Source organism: Pagrus major, chromosome 19 (assembly GCF_040436345.1).
Source record: "Pagrus major chromosome 19, Pma_NU_1.0".
NCBI lineage: Eukaryota > Metazoa > Chordata > Actinopteri > Spariformes > Sparidae > Pagrus > Pagrus major.
The window spans coordinates 28,308,873-28,325,650 of record NC_133233.1 but is presented as its reverse complement, the minus strand read 5'-3'; the positions used below and the strand labels follow the sequence as shown (position 1 = coordinate 28,325,650).

Here is a 16,778-nt window from a genome sequence, read left to right as displayed (position 1 = left end):
GTCTCCTCCTGACTCCTCCTGCCTCCTCCTCCACCTCCTGCTTCCTCCTGCCTCCTCCTCCTCTTGTCTCCTCTTGTCTCCTCCTCCTCATGTCTCCTCCTCCTGCCTCCTCCTCTTGTCTCCTCCTCCTGCCTCCTCCTCTCTTCTTCTGTCACAAATGAAAACACTACAAACAACCCGACTCGTCTGATCCTTCATGTTTATTGTGACTCAGACGGTTTAAACGTTCAGATCATCTTCGCTGGCGGTCGATGATGATCTGAATGTTTAAATCGTCTTCATTAACACGACTCTGAGATGTTTCTGCTGACGTCTGAGGTCGAGCAGGTTTTCTGTCCCGTTGTCTTCTGACCTGACGCTGACATCGCCGCAGCGTTCAGGTTGGATGTGACGGTTGATATTTCCGATGCTTTTGAAGCTCACCTGTGAGTTTCTGTCTCCGTCAGACACATGAAGATCCACGAAAAGGACCCGGCCAGCGGTCTGCTCCCCGTCAGCCCCCCCTCGCCCACCAAGCGCCGCCGTCCGTCCGTCAAGAGGCGGCAGGAGGAGGAGAACGGAGAGGAGCCGCCCACCAAGAAGGTACAAACACACACTAGACGAAGCTGTGATTGGATGATGCTGTAGAGATGCTGGTGTGTTAATGTGTGTGTGTGTGTGTGTGTGTGTGCAGGTGGTGGAGGACGCGGCGGCGGAGGAGTCGGCGGCGGCGGTTCGCGGGGCGGAGGAGGAGCTGCTGCCCTGTCCAATCTGCTTCAAGACCTGCAACTCCAGACTGGAGCTGGACGCACACATGGACGCTCACCCCGACACCGCGCTGAGGTACGCACGCTCAAGAACTGAAGGACAGTAACTGAGTAAATGTACTTAGTTACATTCATCACCGGCTGCTATAAACAGCTTCGACTGAGGAAATAAAACAAGTTAGATACTTTCACTAAAAGTACTTTTTACTTGTAATGAAGTATTTTTTGATTGAAGTACTTCTGTTTTTACTAAAGTAAGAGATCAGAGTACTTCTTCACCACTGACTGTGATGTGATGTTTCTAGTCTTTGTGCTGAGCTAAGCTAAGCTAAGCTAACGTGCAGCTAGCTGTTGTAAGAGTGGCATCAATCTTCTCATTTAAACCCCTCAAAGGAAAAAACAAATACTCCCAAAATATCCAAACTAATTATTTAAATGACAGAAATGATTCGTCAAAGATTTATCAAAGTTTAAAGTCCAACCAGAGAGGAGGACGAGGAGGAGGATGAGGAGGAGGAGGAGGAGGAGGTAAATCAGTCATTTGGAAATGAAGTTGAAGTGGAGAAAGATGGAAATGAGGGTCAGAGGAGAAGAAGGATGGATGACGAGAAAAAGAGGGAGGAAGCTAATAAGTTACTGGAGAGACAGAGAGAAACTTAATAAGTAACAGGAGAGGAGGAGGAGGAGGAGGAGGAGGTCAGGTTTTCATGAGGAGGACAGACAAAAAATAAAAAAGTAAAGAAATAAAGGATAAGAAAAGAGGATGGAGGACTGGGACATGGAGGACGAGTGCAGCAGGCGGCGCTGAGCTCGTTGTGGAGGAAGGCGAGAATATTTAGCTGTAAATCCTCACTAATCATCCTGTAAGAGGATCGACTGAACCAGGGGAGGAGAGGAGGAGAGGAGGAGGGAGCCATATTGATTCAGCTTTATTTGTTATCATAATTACATTAGCTGCAGCTATGTAAACATAAGGCCAATCTGTGACTGAGGCTGCAGAGTTGCATTGTGGGTAATGTAGGCAGAAGGGTTTTTTTTACCAGGGAGCAAAATGTGTGGAGGAAAAAAGATATTACTGATGCTTGAACTAAAGTCTGTGGAGAATTTAAAAGCATCTTCGGTTGCTAACAAGTGTCTGAATGAGACTACAGAGGCTGTCGGGGACATTAAACGTCCTCACAGCGAACACAGAGACTCATCTCCTCACTAGTCCGTCTTTACAGGCCACTTTAGTTACACACTGTTCTGACTCTGACTTTACAACTCGTACATTGATCAGTTTATAGAAGTGTTTGATGGTTTCTTCTTCTTGTCTTTTACATTGTGAGATTTTAAACATTTGTGTTAAAAAAAACCCTGATGAAAAATAATAAGATGTATTTTGGTGGCTGGTATCAATGAGGACAATTTGAGAGAATAAAGGGGACTGTTGGCGGAGGTATGTGCTCTACTGAGAGTAAGAACTACACCCATAAACACACAACCAGGGAGGGGGTGGGGAGGAGGAGGAGGAGGAGGAGGAGGCTGAAACAGGAGGAGGAGGACGAGTGATGGAGAGGGAGGTGGAGGGTTTAACAAGTGCTGGTCCACATATGGTCCACTGTGTTTCCCTCTCCTGCCCCCCAAAAATCCTCTGACAACGTGTCTGAGGGGATTACACACAGCTTACACACACACACACACACACACACACACACACACACACACACACTGAGGATGTGATAAGAGTGTGTGACTGTGGCAGACACTGAGCAGCTGTCCTCTCAGCGCTTAACAAGAGCAGGAACAGCACTGCCACCAGGGGTTATCACACACACACACACACACACACACACACACACACACACACACACACAGGTTGAGCTGTAGGTGGTGCTCCTGTCTTCTTCTTCTTCTTCTTCTTCTTCTTCTTCTTCTTCTTCTTCTTCTTCTTCTTCTTTCCTCTCCTTATCTCCTCTCCTCCTCTGTACTTGTTCTTTGTGATTTCAGTGTTAACGTCAGCTCCCTCTTTGTGTTCGTAGGTGTGATCTCTGCTGCCTGTCTTTCCGAACCCACCGTGGTTTGTTGCGTCACAACGCGGGGGTTCACAAGCTCCTCCCCCAGGACCCTAGCGGCCGCCCCTTCATCCAAAACAACCCCTCCATCCCCACCGGCTTCAATGACCTGGCCTTCATTGACTTCTCCTGCAAGAAGTTTGCTCACATCGCACAGGTACGACCGCAGGACCCCACCTCTGACGATGCGTCACATGTGAGGGTCAGTATTTAATGGACTCTTCTGTCCTCGCAGGTCTGGTGTGAGACGAACCTTCGTCGCTGCATCAGTAAGTTCCATCGGTTCGTCTGCGATTGCTGTGACAAGGCGTTCCCGCTCCGCTCTGCCCTGGACCTGCATAAAACCATCTCCCACCCCGCCAAGACTGACACAGAGGACCTGGAGGAGGAGGCGGAGGGTGGAGCTGCAGAGAACAGTGTTGAGAACAGCCGTCAGGAGGCTGAGGAAGAAGTGGTGCCGTCAGAGCAGGCCAGCTTCTTGGAAGGCCTCGGCCTCCAGCACATTTCTAAGGTAAGCTTTGGAAATACGAGGTTTAAAAACCAAAGTGAGGATCGAAGAAATAGAAGATGTTTTGCTGTAATGCCGTCCTGTAAATGGATGCGGTCTTTCTCTCTCAGGTGAAGTCTGGTCCCACAGACGATGAGATCCATCAGGCCCACCTGGACAGCATCAAGGTGATCCACGTGGAGCCGCCGTGCTCCAGCCTTCCCCAGGAGCCGGCCTCGGCCTACCTGTCCGGAGGTCTGGGCCTGACTTTGGGGCTGGGTGTGGGCGGTCTGGCGGCCCTCAGCATCCCCCTGCTGGAGGGCTCTGGCTCCGCCTCCGCCCTGCAGGGCCTCTCGCAGCGAGACGCCCTCAGCCTGCTCTCCCTGCAGCCCTTCCAGACCAGCTTCCTCCTGCAGCCCGATGGGAGCGCTGCAACAGGTAGCGCCGCCTCATCCGGGGTCAAACCCGGAGAAGCAGGCGGGATCATGGAGCTGGCCGACATCCAGCAGATTCTCAAAGTGGCGAGTGCAGCTCCGAATCAGATGGGGCTGACCCTCCCGTCTCTGGCCAAAGCTCCAGGATTCGCTGGAGGTCAAGGTAGTCCGTTAATAATCAGTCAGTTTTTAAAGACTCTCAGAGATTTGTAGTCGTAGTTTTAACAACATTTCGTGCTGCTCAACGACTGTGTCTTCATCCTCCAGGTCAAGTCCAGGGTCAGAAGGCGATGCCTCCGTTGAAGCCCAAACCTCCCCTCACCCCTCGCTCCAGCCTCACGGCGACCACTCCTCCCCCCCTCCAGAGCTCCCAGCAGGCCTCACTGGGCTGCATCAGCCCCAGCCTGCCTCCCCCCACCCCGACTCTCTTCAAAACACCCTCCTCATCCTCGTCTTCCTCCTCCTCAGCTGGGAACGGAGGGCAGTTGGATGCAGAGTGTATGAGTGACGCTCACACGCCTTTGTCTGATTCCCCGCCGGCTGCCACCACAGCAGTGCACGAGGAGGCGGGGCTTAGCGGGAGAAAGCCAGGAAGCAAAGGGGGAAACAACGCCGGCTCGGCTAAAGGCTCGTTCCCGTGTCGATTCTGTGACCAGGTGTTCTCCTTCTCCGGCGTCCTGCAGGCTCACATGCGCTTCCACCTCGGCATCCTTCCTCATCAGTGCAACATCTGCGATTATGTGGCTCCAGACAAAGCCACGCTGATCCGACACCTGAGGACACACAGCGGCGAGCGACCGTACGTCTGCCGGGTCTGTCATTATCCTTTCACTGTCAAGGCCAACTGCGAGCGCCACCTCAGGAAGAAGCATGCCAAGACCTCGAGGAAGGACATCGAGAAAAACATCAAGTACGTCACCTCCAGCACCGGGAACATTGCCACGGCAATCACCGCTGCAACAACCACCACCCAAGACACGGAGACGGGCTGCACCGGAGCTGAGACAACGTGCCGGTTCTGCGGGGAGGACCTGAAGACCTACCGTGCGCTGCAGATCCACCTGCGCACTCACAACGGCTGCCAGAGGAAGCCGTTCGAGTGCCGGCGATGCGGCGCCGCCTTCCTGGCCAAACGCAACTGCATCCACCACCTGCTGAAGCAGCACCCGGAGGTCCAGGAGAGGGAGATTGAAGATCATATTGCTACGCTCCTGCCGGCCACCGTGCCCGTCGCTACCGCCACCTCAGGTCGAGCTGCTGCGGTGACTCAGATGGCGCTGAACGGGATCAGCCAGCCTCCGATTCAGACGCTCCAAGCAGTGAAGGTGGAGGAGCTGGCCAATGTGATCTACCCGACAGAACTGGACCAGCCGCTGGACTTCTCCGCTAAGGGTCGAGGATCCCTCAGCCAGTCGGGGTCTCCTGGAGTCAAACTGGAGAGCGTCTCCCCCAGCTTCGACTGCTCTGTGCTGGACCAGCCCATCGATCTGTCCATCCCCAGCAAGAGGCAGAGGAGGGAGGCAGCGAGCGCCGGAGAGAAGAGGGAGATCAAGACGGAGCAGAGCGGCAGCAGCATCGTGGAGCAGCAGCACGCTCTGTCCTTGTCCAAGGAGGAGAAGACGGCGAGCGTCCTGCCTCCTCTACACCCTCACCCCCAACTGGGCTGCTACCAGCTCCCCCCTGGATCCACCCCGCCCCCCGCCTCTCTCAGCAACGCTACACGAGCCCAGCGCCTCAAACCCCTGCTCCCCAAACCGGCCTCCTCCACCACCACCTCCTCGTCTTCCACTGCCCTGAAGGAGCTCCCTCCTCTGGCCTCCATCGCTCAGATCATCAGCTCTGTGTCCGGAGCTCCAGACCTGCTGAAGAGAGAGCCCGCTGCGCTGGAGGGCAAACCTCAGCCGGTCGTAGCTTCCTCTCAGGCCGACTCTGCTGCAGACGGGCCGGGACCCTCCACTGTCCTGGAGACGCAAAGTGAAGACCCGTCTGAGGGATCCTCCAGGTACGAGACAGAGCGACATCATCATCTACAGCTAATATGTTTGATTTGATGAGGAAAAACATTCACTTATTGTTCCAACTCTGATATTTGTAACATCAACAGAGAATATTTAGATAGTTTGAGCTTCTTCTTTTTCACAGTCCAACTTCAGATTTTTGGGTTTTCTGTAGTTTGTTGGGAAGAGATATCTCGTCAGTAGTTTTTTGCTCATTGATCAGTTAAATACATCAAACATGATCTCAGTTATTGAATCAGAAATTGATGAGAACAACAATTCACTTGTTTTAACTCTGGGTGTCAATTCTTCTGAGCAATTAAGTTTATTTTAAGTCAAACGAAAAGAACGAAGACGTTTACAGAAAGATATTGGATATATAAAATATACAGATACAAACGATGCAGTTGTAGGACGACTCAGGTGATGATATCAGCTTCTACCACCAGATGGCGCCAGAGTAAAAACAATAAACTGTTGTTGAGCTGTTCTCCTCTTCTGTCCAGCAGGAAGCGGTCCAGGAAGAAGGCCGCCGCCCTGATGATGAAGGAGAAGTCCGCCATGAGCGGCGGAGGCATCGACCTTGAATCCAGCGGGGAGTTCGCCAGCGTGGAGAAGATGCTGGCCACCACCGACGCCAACAAGTTCAGCACCTACCTGCAGACTGGAGCCGCAGACCTGGGAGGAAAGAGAGACGTCGACAGAGCGGGAGGAGGAGGAGGAGGGGAGGAGAAGGAGGGAGGAGCGAAGGAGGAGGTGAAACTGTCGGTGGGGCCGCAGTCCAAAGGGAAGAAGAACGCCTACTCCAACTCTGTCCAGAAGATGACCTGCCCCTTCTGCCCCCGAGTGTTCCCCTGGGCCAGCTCGCTGCAGAGACACATGCTGACACACACCGGTACTACACCACCACACACACACACACACACACACACACACACACACACACACACACACACACACACACATCAGCAGACACACGAGGGTGTTACAGTTAAAACAGAAAGTATCGTTGGATTTTCATATCTGATGATCTTTGAAGGAATCGAGTGAAACAAACGCAACAACAAATAACAACATTTACTTCCTGTGTCTCATTTAAAATGTCCCCAGAAACAAACTGTGAGCACCAAAAGACCCTCAAACAAACATCAACTTCATCGGATTACATTTGAAACATTAAGTTGTAAATGTTGTTCTCAGTTATGATTCATAGTTGTGTTAAACTGAACAACAGACACGCTGCAGGACTTCATGTTGCAGACTCCAGTCAAGTATTTTATCGCTGGTAGTTTGAAATTTTGACGCAAAGATTTTTTCTTTTTAATTCAAATGAATATCGGTCCCAAATATCAGTTTTCAGTCTCTTTGAATCTAATAATTGTATCGATGTCGCTGAAGTTAAACTATTTAATGTGTTAATATTTCTCCATAAAGCAAAGGTTTGAGCCTAAATCTGAGATTTGCGCATCAGAACTTTTATTTCTCTTCTCTCCTCTCCCATTAATCATGTGACGACCCCTCTGATTTATCTGGTGACCCTTTGGAGGAGGCAGACCTCCAGGTTGGGAAACTAAACTATCTAACTGTATATAAAGTCATTCGTCTGCAGCTGCAGCAGCTCCGACAGAACTCTCACAGAACTTTTCTCTCTCATGTATTTCACTGAAGTTGAGAACTTCGTCCGCCTCTGTTCCTCCGTCTGTCCAGAAATAAAGTTCATGAATCAAAAAATTTAAAAGATTAAATGTTGTCTGTCTTCAGGCCAAAAGCCGTTCCCCTGTCCCAAGTGCGACGCCTTTTTCTCCACCAAATCCAACTGTGAGCGCCACCTGCTGAGGAAACACGGCGTGACCCAACGGACGCTGCGACGCAACGGCGCCCTCGTCAAAAAAGACGGAGACGACGGATCGCACGAGAGCGCAGGTCAGAAACTACAGACGCCTGAACTTTGAACCGGAAATTGTAGTTTTTTTTGTTGATTTGATTCGTTTTTAAATTAATTTCTAAAGCAGGAAAAAGACGTGAAAGAAAAGAAACTTTAGTTTGATGAATCTTTTCTCTCAGTGACCTTTTGATTCGCAGCGATGTTTAAATTAAAATAACTTAATGAGGCTGAAGAAGTAAAACTGTGAACACAAGGTTCATTAACGACGTCAGAATTTTATAATTTTGCAAAAACTGTGAACAAAAAGTCAAAATAAAATTCTCACGTGACAAAAAAAAGCAAAGATTAGAAAAACATTCAGATTTTTCTTAGTTACCAACCTGGAAGTAAGACTCCTGGTGTTCATCTCACCTGGAGACCATTGATCTGTGTGCTGGTTGTATTGATTGTGTCGGTTGTGTTGACTGATTGTCGGTTGTGTTGGTTGATTGTCAGTTGTGTTGATTGATTGTCGGTTGTGTTGACTGATTGTCGGTTGTGTCGTCCCTACAGAGAGTCAGTCGGAGACGGAGCAGGTCGCAACAGAAGCACAAGATCTCAGCGCCTCATCAGACTCAGGCTCCGCCCCCACAGATGATAAACCTGCCCCCTCAGAACAACAAGAGGCGGGGTCATCAGCACCAAGCCCCACCCACAATCCAAGCCACGGTGAGTGGACTTTAACATCTAATCGATCGATCGATCAGTAAAGGTTCATCTGTTCAAGTCGTTCTGTGTCCAGAGTGAAAATAACATTTCATCTCTTTGTGCATTTTGTTCGTGTCTGGTTTGCTGACTGGTGTTGACGGATGTTGTTTTGTGCTGCAGGTTGGAGTCCAGCTGCCGGCGCTGAAGAGCAGCAGGAGACAGAAACCTTGGAGCAGCCGGACCAGCAGGGGGCGCCAGAGACCAGCGCAGCACAGGACAAACTGCCTCCACAGAGCAACAGCAGCAAGGTAACACGAGTGTTTACATGCAGCGTCATCACCTGGTTACTGTGTCACCTGGTTACTGTGTCACCTGGTTACTGTGTCACCTGGTTACTGTGTCACTCAAACTCACAACTTTAATATTTACAATATTTAAATCCTTTAAAGGATGTATCTCCACATGTAATGATCTCTCCTTCTGTCCCGTCTGATCAATAATCTGTCGGTTTCTTCTCCAGGTGGAGAGCGCAGACGATGACGACTGCCACAGCAACAAAAGTCTGGACCTAAACTTCGGCAAGAAGCTGATCGACTTCAAGCTGTCGACGACCTCGAGCCCGGCTCAGGAAGACCAGCCCTCCCAAACTGCATCCACCTCCTCGTCCTCCTCCACCTCACCCTCCTCCACATCCTCTACCTCCGCTCCCCACGCAGCAGCAGAGAGCCAAGAGAAGGAGAAAAGCGCTACAACCACCACCTCCTCCTCCTCGTCGTCCTCCTCCAGCAGCCCCGTGGTGAAGCAGCAGCCGGAGTACAAACACGTATGTCGTGTGTGCAAGAAGAGCTTCCGCTACGCCACCACCCTGGCTCGCCACGAGAGGGCGCACCTCTCCGAGGAGACGCCGACCCCAGCGCCGGCGGAGGAGAACCCGCTGGTGAAAGAGGAGGCGACGGAGAGCAGCGGCACCAAACCGACTGAGGAGGAGAAAGAGGAGGAGCAGGAGATGGAGGAGGAGGACGGAGGAGCGAGGGGAGGTGAGAGCGAGGGAGGAGAGAGCGGGGGGGAGGAGGAGGAGGAGAAGGAGGAGAGGAGCGACGAGGAGGCGTCAGAACCAAAGAGTTTAGAGGGAGGAGAGGCGTCAGGAAGACGAGTTGACAAGAGGAAGAAGATCTGTAACGTCTGCGGCAAAAGATTCTGGTCTCTGCAGGACCTGACCCGACACATGAGGTCCCACACAGGTACCGCTCAGATTCATGTTTATTCACCTTTAATCTCCCAATACTTCGTTTTATACTATATCTGTCTATTATTTATGTATAACGACACATTTATTTATCTTTTAATTCATGTTTAATATGGTCAGTGTGAAGTCGTCAGTGATGATGTAACCTCCTCTGTGTCCGTCCAGGTGAGCGGCCCTACCAGTGTCAGACCTGCGAGAGGACCTTCACCCTGAAGCACAGCCTGGTTCGCCACCAAAGGATCCACCTGAAGCCCCGAGGAGCCGACGGAGGCTCGGCCGGGAACGACGACGTCAGCGAGGACGGAGACTCCTGCACCCCGACCCCGACCTCCACCTGCCCGCCCTCGGAGAATGAGAGCGAGTGCGGCAGCGGCACTGCGGGAACCAAGGAGCTGGAGGAGGAGGACGTAAAAGAGGAGGGCGAGGAGGGCGATGGAGCCGAATCGTCCACGTTGGAGGAAGAACAACCCGCAAGCCAGGCCGATTCAGAACCACCGGCCACCGCCGCCTCCGAAGAACCGGGCGCTGAGGAAAACCTGAACTCTCTGCAACGACACGACAGCCTTCTGTTGACACGACTCCCAGCCAACAAGCTACTGACACAAAGACAACTACTAGCGACGACTCCTCAGCCGCCGACCTGAAATCGCCGCCTGAATCAAACATCTCCAAAGACCCCTCCTCCTCCTCGTCCTCGTCCTCCAGCGCTCCTCCAGAGGAGCCCGTGGCAGCTGCCCCCACCGAGGGCTTCATCCAGGGGCTGCTGGAGATCCACGCCAAGCCCCCTCTGGAGCACATCCTGCCCAACGGAGAGCCTCCTCTGGTGGGGGTGGACTGAGGGGGACGTCCCCCCACCGTCACCACAGTGCCATAAGACGGGACGACACCATTGATGATGATGCAAAAACCAGCCCGGAAACTTTTTTGATAGAAAGACGAGAACCTCGTTTTCTTGAAGTGCCTTACTACTAGTCCTACTTCTAAGAGATGTTTTTTGCTATATCTTTATCTGCATTATTACGGAGGATGGATCTAATTTTTATAGCTTTTTATGGTGACAATGATTTGCATTACTATTTTTTGTGCGGGGAATCTATATTTCAGCAATAAAAAGAATAAAATTATGATTTATTATTGTTCTAGATTCTGTTTGAGAATTGATGATCAACTTGAGAGACGCAGAGAGACGAAGGCTGCGACGGACGCTCAGCCTGCGTCTCTTCTTCTGTATTTAAATCACAGCAGACTGAACCATCCAGTTCGGACCAGCTCTGGATGGGGAGCAGACGGTCGGGTGACGGGCTTGATTTGTTTTTTTTTTGTCCACCAGCCGCAGCAGCTTTCCAAAAATCACCACACTCGAATATTTTTGGATGAAATCAAACGTGGAGGCGACGTCTGGTCGACTCGAGGCGGCTGCTCGGACTCCGTCTCAGCGCCTGGCGGCTGGTGGTCGTCTCACCGCGTGACAAAGGAAGCTTTGTTTTGTTTTGTTTTTTGTAACTGGAAACACAGAAATGTCGGCGCCTCGTCGTCCTTTTCGACTCGCTTCCGCACCGATCCCCGTCTGTCTCTCAGCTGACTCACAGAACACACGGAAACATTCACGAACTTGTCAAAGTCGCTCCAGATGTGCGTGTGACGGTCACAGGGCCGATAGTGTCGATCAGTTTGTGTTCTCCATGTGTTTTTTAAACCCATCACACTATTGATCCTCTCCCTGACAGCCACCCTGTGAGTTGGTCTGTGTGTTAATAATTTCTCATTCATAATCATTCTCAGTTGATTCCATGTGTGTACAGAGAGTTGAACACGTGATGCTCGAGTATTTTCTGTTGTTTTTGCGTGTGTGCGATTATCAGTGACATGTAGGTGTAGGGAGGGGAATTCTTGTGTTATGTAGATTTTTTTTTTTTTAATAACTGAACAAATCAATTTTCTTTTGTCGTGTGTGTGTGAATGTGACTCCCACCTGTCTCTCATCATCGCCCCCTAGTGTTCATGTAGGGTTTATTACAGTGCCTCCAGCGTGCTAACGTAGGCTATATCGCCGCCAACACGTGACCCGGGTTCAGTTTACCTCAACTTCTGCTTTTTAACTGCAACCATTAAAACAACAGATGAGCAGCTCTGTAGGCGACCCTTTAAATCCTATGTCTTCCTAAAAAGGGCTAGCGGGGCTAATTCATTGCTAGCCTGCTTTCTACTGTGGGCCAAATCAGAGCTAGCCAGGGCTAACTTGTGAGTGTGGCTTCAAACACAGTAAGCCAAGGCTAACATGTTTAAGTTTTTACCAGCTTAGCTTGCACAACGGCCCAAACAGAGCTAACCATGGCTAACTCCATATCAACAACAGTGTAAAGTAGAAGTAGCGTTTGCTAAGTCAGGCCTGGTTTGCGTAATCACTGTGCTTAGCCATTAGCTTTATCTTCACCCCAGTTTATTTAAGGGCTAATACTAGTTACTAGCCTGCATTGGTTAACTCAACGGATTAGCTCAGACTGGTATGGTCAGTTAGCTCAAGCTAGATCTAACCATTAGCCTTAACTTTGCTCAGTGGGCCCTAAGATATCAACTACAAGCTAACAAGGGCTAACAGCTCAGAGCAGATGGGTTTATGAAGCTAGCAGTGGGTTAGCTTTGAACTGGATTGGCTTGGTCCATTAGCTGTAGCTATACATTAACATTAACCTAAGATTTTCTCAGTGGGCACAACGATATCAACCACAAAGTAAAAACACATGCTAACAAGAGCTAACTGACCATACCAGGCAAGCTAATTAAGCAACGCATTGCACCGTAGGTGGTTAACAGCATTTCTAGCTAACGGCTCCTTCCAGTATTATCTCAGTATCGAGAGTTGGTTCCAGACTCTTTCCGCCTTTAGCACATGCTAACGGACAAACAGAGAAGCTAATAAACTCTGTGTTGATTTATGATCGCTGACGTTGGATACCTGAAGACACGTGGTTATGAATTTGGCGAGACAATCAGTCGAAATGGAAAACAGATATTTTTAAAACTAAACCCTGCAGCTGAATCTCAGCAGACAGAGCTGACAGGGTGAACGGGACGGACGGACGGACGGACGGATGGATGGATGGATGGATGTGTAGGTTGGGGTGTGGGGGTGTGAGTGAACTGTATTACCCTGCTGCACACACACAAACACAAGTTAAAGGGCTGTTCCACCCCTCACACCAACCTAACTGGACATTCCCAACAGAGAATGACGCAGTTTGAACATGGCGGCCGGAGGAGACAGGAGCGTGCATGTTGTTTTCTTTTGTCGTGTGAAGATGAACATAGCAAATTTTTCTTCTTGTACATTTTCGTCTGTTTTATATATATATATATACACATATATATATATATATATATATATATATATATATATATATATATATATATCAAGCAACCTCATAATCAAAACGAATCGAACCTCAGCGGCTCATAACGGAACTGTAAGGCAACGACGGTCAGTCAGTGAGTCGGTCAGAAAGAAAGAAATACAGAACAACCGCAACTGGACTGACTGTCTGACTGGACGCTGCTGTGAACTGGCACTAACAACTTCAAAAACTACTACTTCTACTCCTTCTACTCCTTCTACTACTCCTACTACCAGTACTACTACAGTGGAATATCGCAACACAATCAATGAGAAAGAGAGGAGAGAGTTTCCAGCGCTGTGTCTCAAACTGAAGGTCAGCGAGCTCGTGTCAAATCACTTAACGTCTGGAGGAGGCAGAGGTTTGATAACTGAGTCCGACTCCTGAAGTTGAGTCCCAGCACTCGTCTGGATCTCATCTCTTAAAGTCACAATGAACTATGAGTGTTGAACATGACGCGTGTTGACTGTGTTGCTGTGGCTCAGCAGAGCATCTGAAGCTTCTGTGCTGAAGATGATCTGACGTCCGTTTGTTGCTTCAACACTTCCTGTGGTTAAAACGCTGCACGTCAGAAGAATCCAAACTAAACTCGCTCAGCTTGGTTGTAAACAGGCCGATAAATTCACAGTTCAGCTTTTTGTAGCGTTTATTACAGAAGAGGGTTTTGGACTTCTGTCAGAAGAACATAGAAATCTGACTTTAATCTCAAAGTTCTGATTTTGTTTCTCAGAATTATGTCTTCGGTCAGAACCCGACCAGATGTTCACTGGCCCTCGTCCTCCTCTTCCTCCTCTTCCTCCTCTTCCTCACTCACACTGACGCCTGCTGGTGAAAACACGCTGCTGCTGAGCCGCAGAGAAAAAGTCACGCGAGACTCATGATTATGAATTATTGACCACGAAGAGCAGAAAGTTCATCAGAAACTCTCTTCCTCTCTCTCTCTCGCCCGTTGTATGTTTGTTAGCTCTCTGTACATCCCTGCGTGTGTGTGTGTGCACGGCCATATGAATACTGGACTTCCATTCGAATGCACATGGACTGTTTTTAAAATGTATTTATTTGGAGCCCAGGTGTGTGTGTGTGTGTGTGTGCGTGTGTGTGTGTGTGTGTGTGCGTGTGTGTCTGCGTGTGTGTGTGTGTGTGTGTGTCTACGATGACTTGAGAAGAAGCCATGTATTATAAAATATCACATTGATGCTGCAGAACTGCTCTGAGGAGGCGATGGTTTTGTGTTGTGGACTCACCGGCTCGCCGTAGGGCGCGGCCGGGCCGGGCCGGGGCGTCGACTCGGACGAGCAATAAGAATCCTCTGAATCCAAAAAGCTTTACGTAGATCTCCTGTTATACGAGTCGGGAACAGAACCGTCTGAGCGTCCTGGTTCTGTTGTTTCTCTTTAGTTTGGCTGAGAAATGATTTTTGTTGTGTTTGTTTTTTCTCTCTGACATATAAAAACGTATAAAACTGTGAAAATCCATTGTGTTCAGTTAAAGGGTGAGTTTAGGTTAGGCTTTTTTTTTTTTTTGCATGTTAATCTAATTTGTTCAATTATGGATGATTTCTCCTTTTCTCCATCTCTTCTGACGCTACACACACACACACACACACACACACACACACACATTTAAATATATATGAATATAAATATATATAATCTCGCTCTCAGGGTCTTTCACAAATCCATTACTCGAAATGCTTCATGTTCTTATTTCCTGAGTTGCATCTTGTTCTTTCCGAGTCCTGATTATTTTATCGTTTTTTTTTAAAAAAATAATGATTCAGAACTGTCAATCACTACATTTAGCACTTGACTGTGAACTCATCACCTGACAGACGAGAGGTGTCGTTGGATTTTGGTGTTTTAAAGCCAGAATATTGTTTTTCTGCTCCGTTCTCTCCTCTCAGTCCTGGTTCAAGCCTTTTTCTGTTTCCTGTCTCTGGTTCAACCCTCGTGTCACTTCCTGTCCTGGTCAGAGGTCAAAGGGAACACACACACACACACACACACACACACACACACACACACACACACACACACACACACACACAGATGCTGGACCTCAATCAGAAGCATTAACAAACAATCATGTGGAAAACTTCTGTGGTTGTTTCCATCCTCCCTTCATCCCCTCGTCTGTCCTCTCCTCCTCCTCCTCCTCTTCCTCCTCCTGCTGTTAGCAAAACATGACAGTGTTTCACAAAGTCAAGAGATGTAAACCTGTTCTGTATTCAACCCAATAAGAAAAAGCAATAAAGATTATATTAAGGAAAGGTGTGTGAATCAGATGCTGTCCATGGTTCTGTCTTTCTTCACGCTGCTGTGTGAACATCGCTGCTGAACCACTGCAGTCACATTCATCAGGTTGAAGGAAATGACTTGTTTTAAAACGGAAAAACAACCAAAGAAAAAGAAAAACACTCTGAAACTCCATTAAAACTTTGCAGAATCAGCTGTTAGCACTTCCTGTTGGCAGTGAACCTGTGGATGTGCAGACGACTGTCACTGGGTCACTGTGACACTGAAGGAAACTTAAAAACATGATGTTTCTCAGGCAGGTTCTGCACATGTGAGGAGCGACTTTGTTTCTAAGCAGATTCATGGAGTCATCATCTCCTCTGGTGAAGTCTCGTAGTCCACAGAACATTTCTGGAGCTTCACAGTAAAACAGAGTTGCGGCGTTCTGCTGAACAGCTGAAGCAGCTGGAGATGATTTAAACATCAGACGTCTCCACACAGCTCGTCTGCTGCAGCTCGGCCTCCAGGTGTCGGGGCCCCGGGATCTGATAATACAGGAACTAATGCAGTTCAGCGTTCATCCAGTCACAACGTACGTTTAGAAATGTGGAGGATAAAAACAGTCAAATTAAAAGCTGCAACAAATCTGAATTCTGTTTGTGTTGTTATAAACTATTTGTACTTTGTGACTGAACCTTCAGCGCCTTTATACAGTTTGTCACATGCAGCCTGATGTTGTATATGAGGGGACGCAACATGCTGACTAGTGATCATCATGAGATAATGATGCATCAACTTCTTGGTGTGAAATTCACATAATCTGGTAAATTAAAGGACATGATGTGATCTGAACTCTTCACTCTGCAGTGGAAGATGGTTTTCATTGACTGTCTTTGCTCCACATACACAGCGACCACGCATAAAGTTTGACACGTGAAGTTTTAGAAGTGAAAACATTTGAATAATCATATTTCCTGCAGCATCAGTGAATCACAGTTTCATGTGTGATCCTGCTGGTTTTCACACGATATGATCAACATCAACACAGACACATGAAGTGGACCTGAGGATCAGAGTTGATGCTCTGGAGCTGCTGCTGGAGCTGCTCTCTGCCAGCAGAGGTCAGCGTCTCCTCTGTTTCCCCTCAGACTGGTTCAACTGACCTGCTGCTGGGAATGACTGTCACACACACACACACACACTTGACACCTGACACCTGTAAATGGAGATGAGAGGAGCAGATCATGTGATCCAGGAAGATATGAACAGGTAAAGAACCAGGAAGGAAGTGTTTTTCTCAGTTTTGAGGCGACAGACGAGGGAGGAATCTAAAGCTGATGCAGGGTGAGTGTTCATCAAACCTTTTTTTATTTCACTGCCAAAGTCTGAGTGAATCTTCTCCCTGTGGACTGTAGAGGAAAGAAATGCTAGCAGGAACTCAACAGTTTGATTCATATGTGGACACAAAGTTGTGATTGGCTGAATTAAACACATTAAGTGTAGTGTAACGCAAGAACACAGGCACAGATTTAAAGAGAGCTGCCTCCATTAATTACACTGTATACTGCTTTTGTGTGCGTGTGTGTGTTTGCGTGTGAAAGGAGCGCGGGAGAGCG

The 16,778-nt window shown here is 48.8% G+C and overlaps 1 protein-coding gene across 1 annotated transcript in view; it reads left to right on the top strand.

Moving 5' to 3' along the window:
• The window catches only part of rreb1a (ras responsive element binding protein 1a), a 27,081-nt gene extending 11,884 nt beyond the window's left edge, over positions 1-15,197 (top strand). Inside the window, 13 exon segments of the mRNA XM_073488438.1 lie at positions 447-582; positions 674-822; positions 2,768-2,957; positions 3,036-3,311; positions 3,419-3,884; positions 3,989-5,723; positions 6,228-6,613; positions 7,480-7,641; positions 8,156-8,311; positions 8,471-8,598; positions 8,811-9,531; positions 9,702-10,067; positions 10,070-15,197. Coding sequence (XP_073344539.1) covers positions 447-582; positions 674-822; positions 2,768-2,957; positions 3,036-3,311; positions 3,419-3,884; positions 3,989-5,723; positions 6,228-6,613; positions 7,480-7,641; positions 8,156-8,311; positions 8,471-8,598; positions 8,811-9,531; positions 9,702-10,067; positions 10,070-10,374 — 5,176 coding nt within the window. The 3' untranslated portion in view covers positions 10,375-15,197.
• The last annotated feature ends 1,581 nt before the right edge of the window (positions 15,198-16,778 follow it).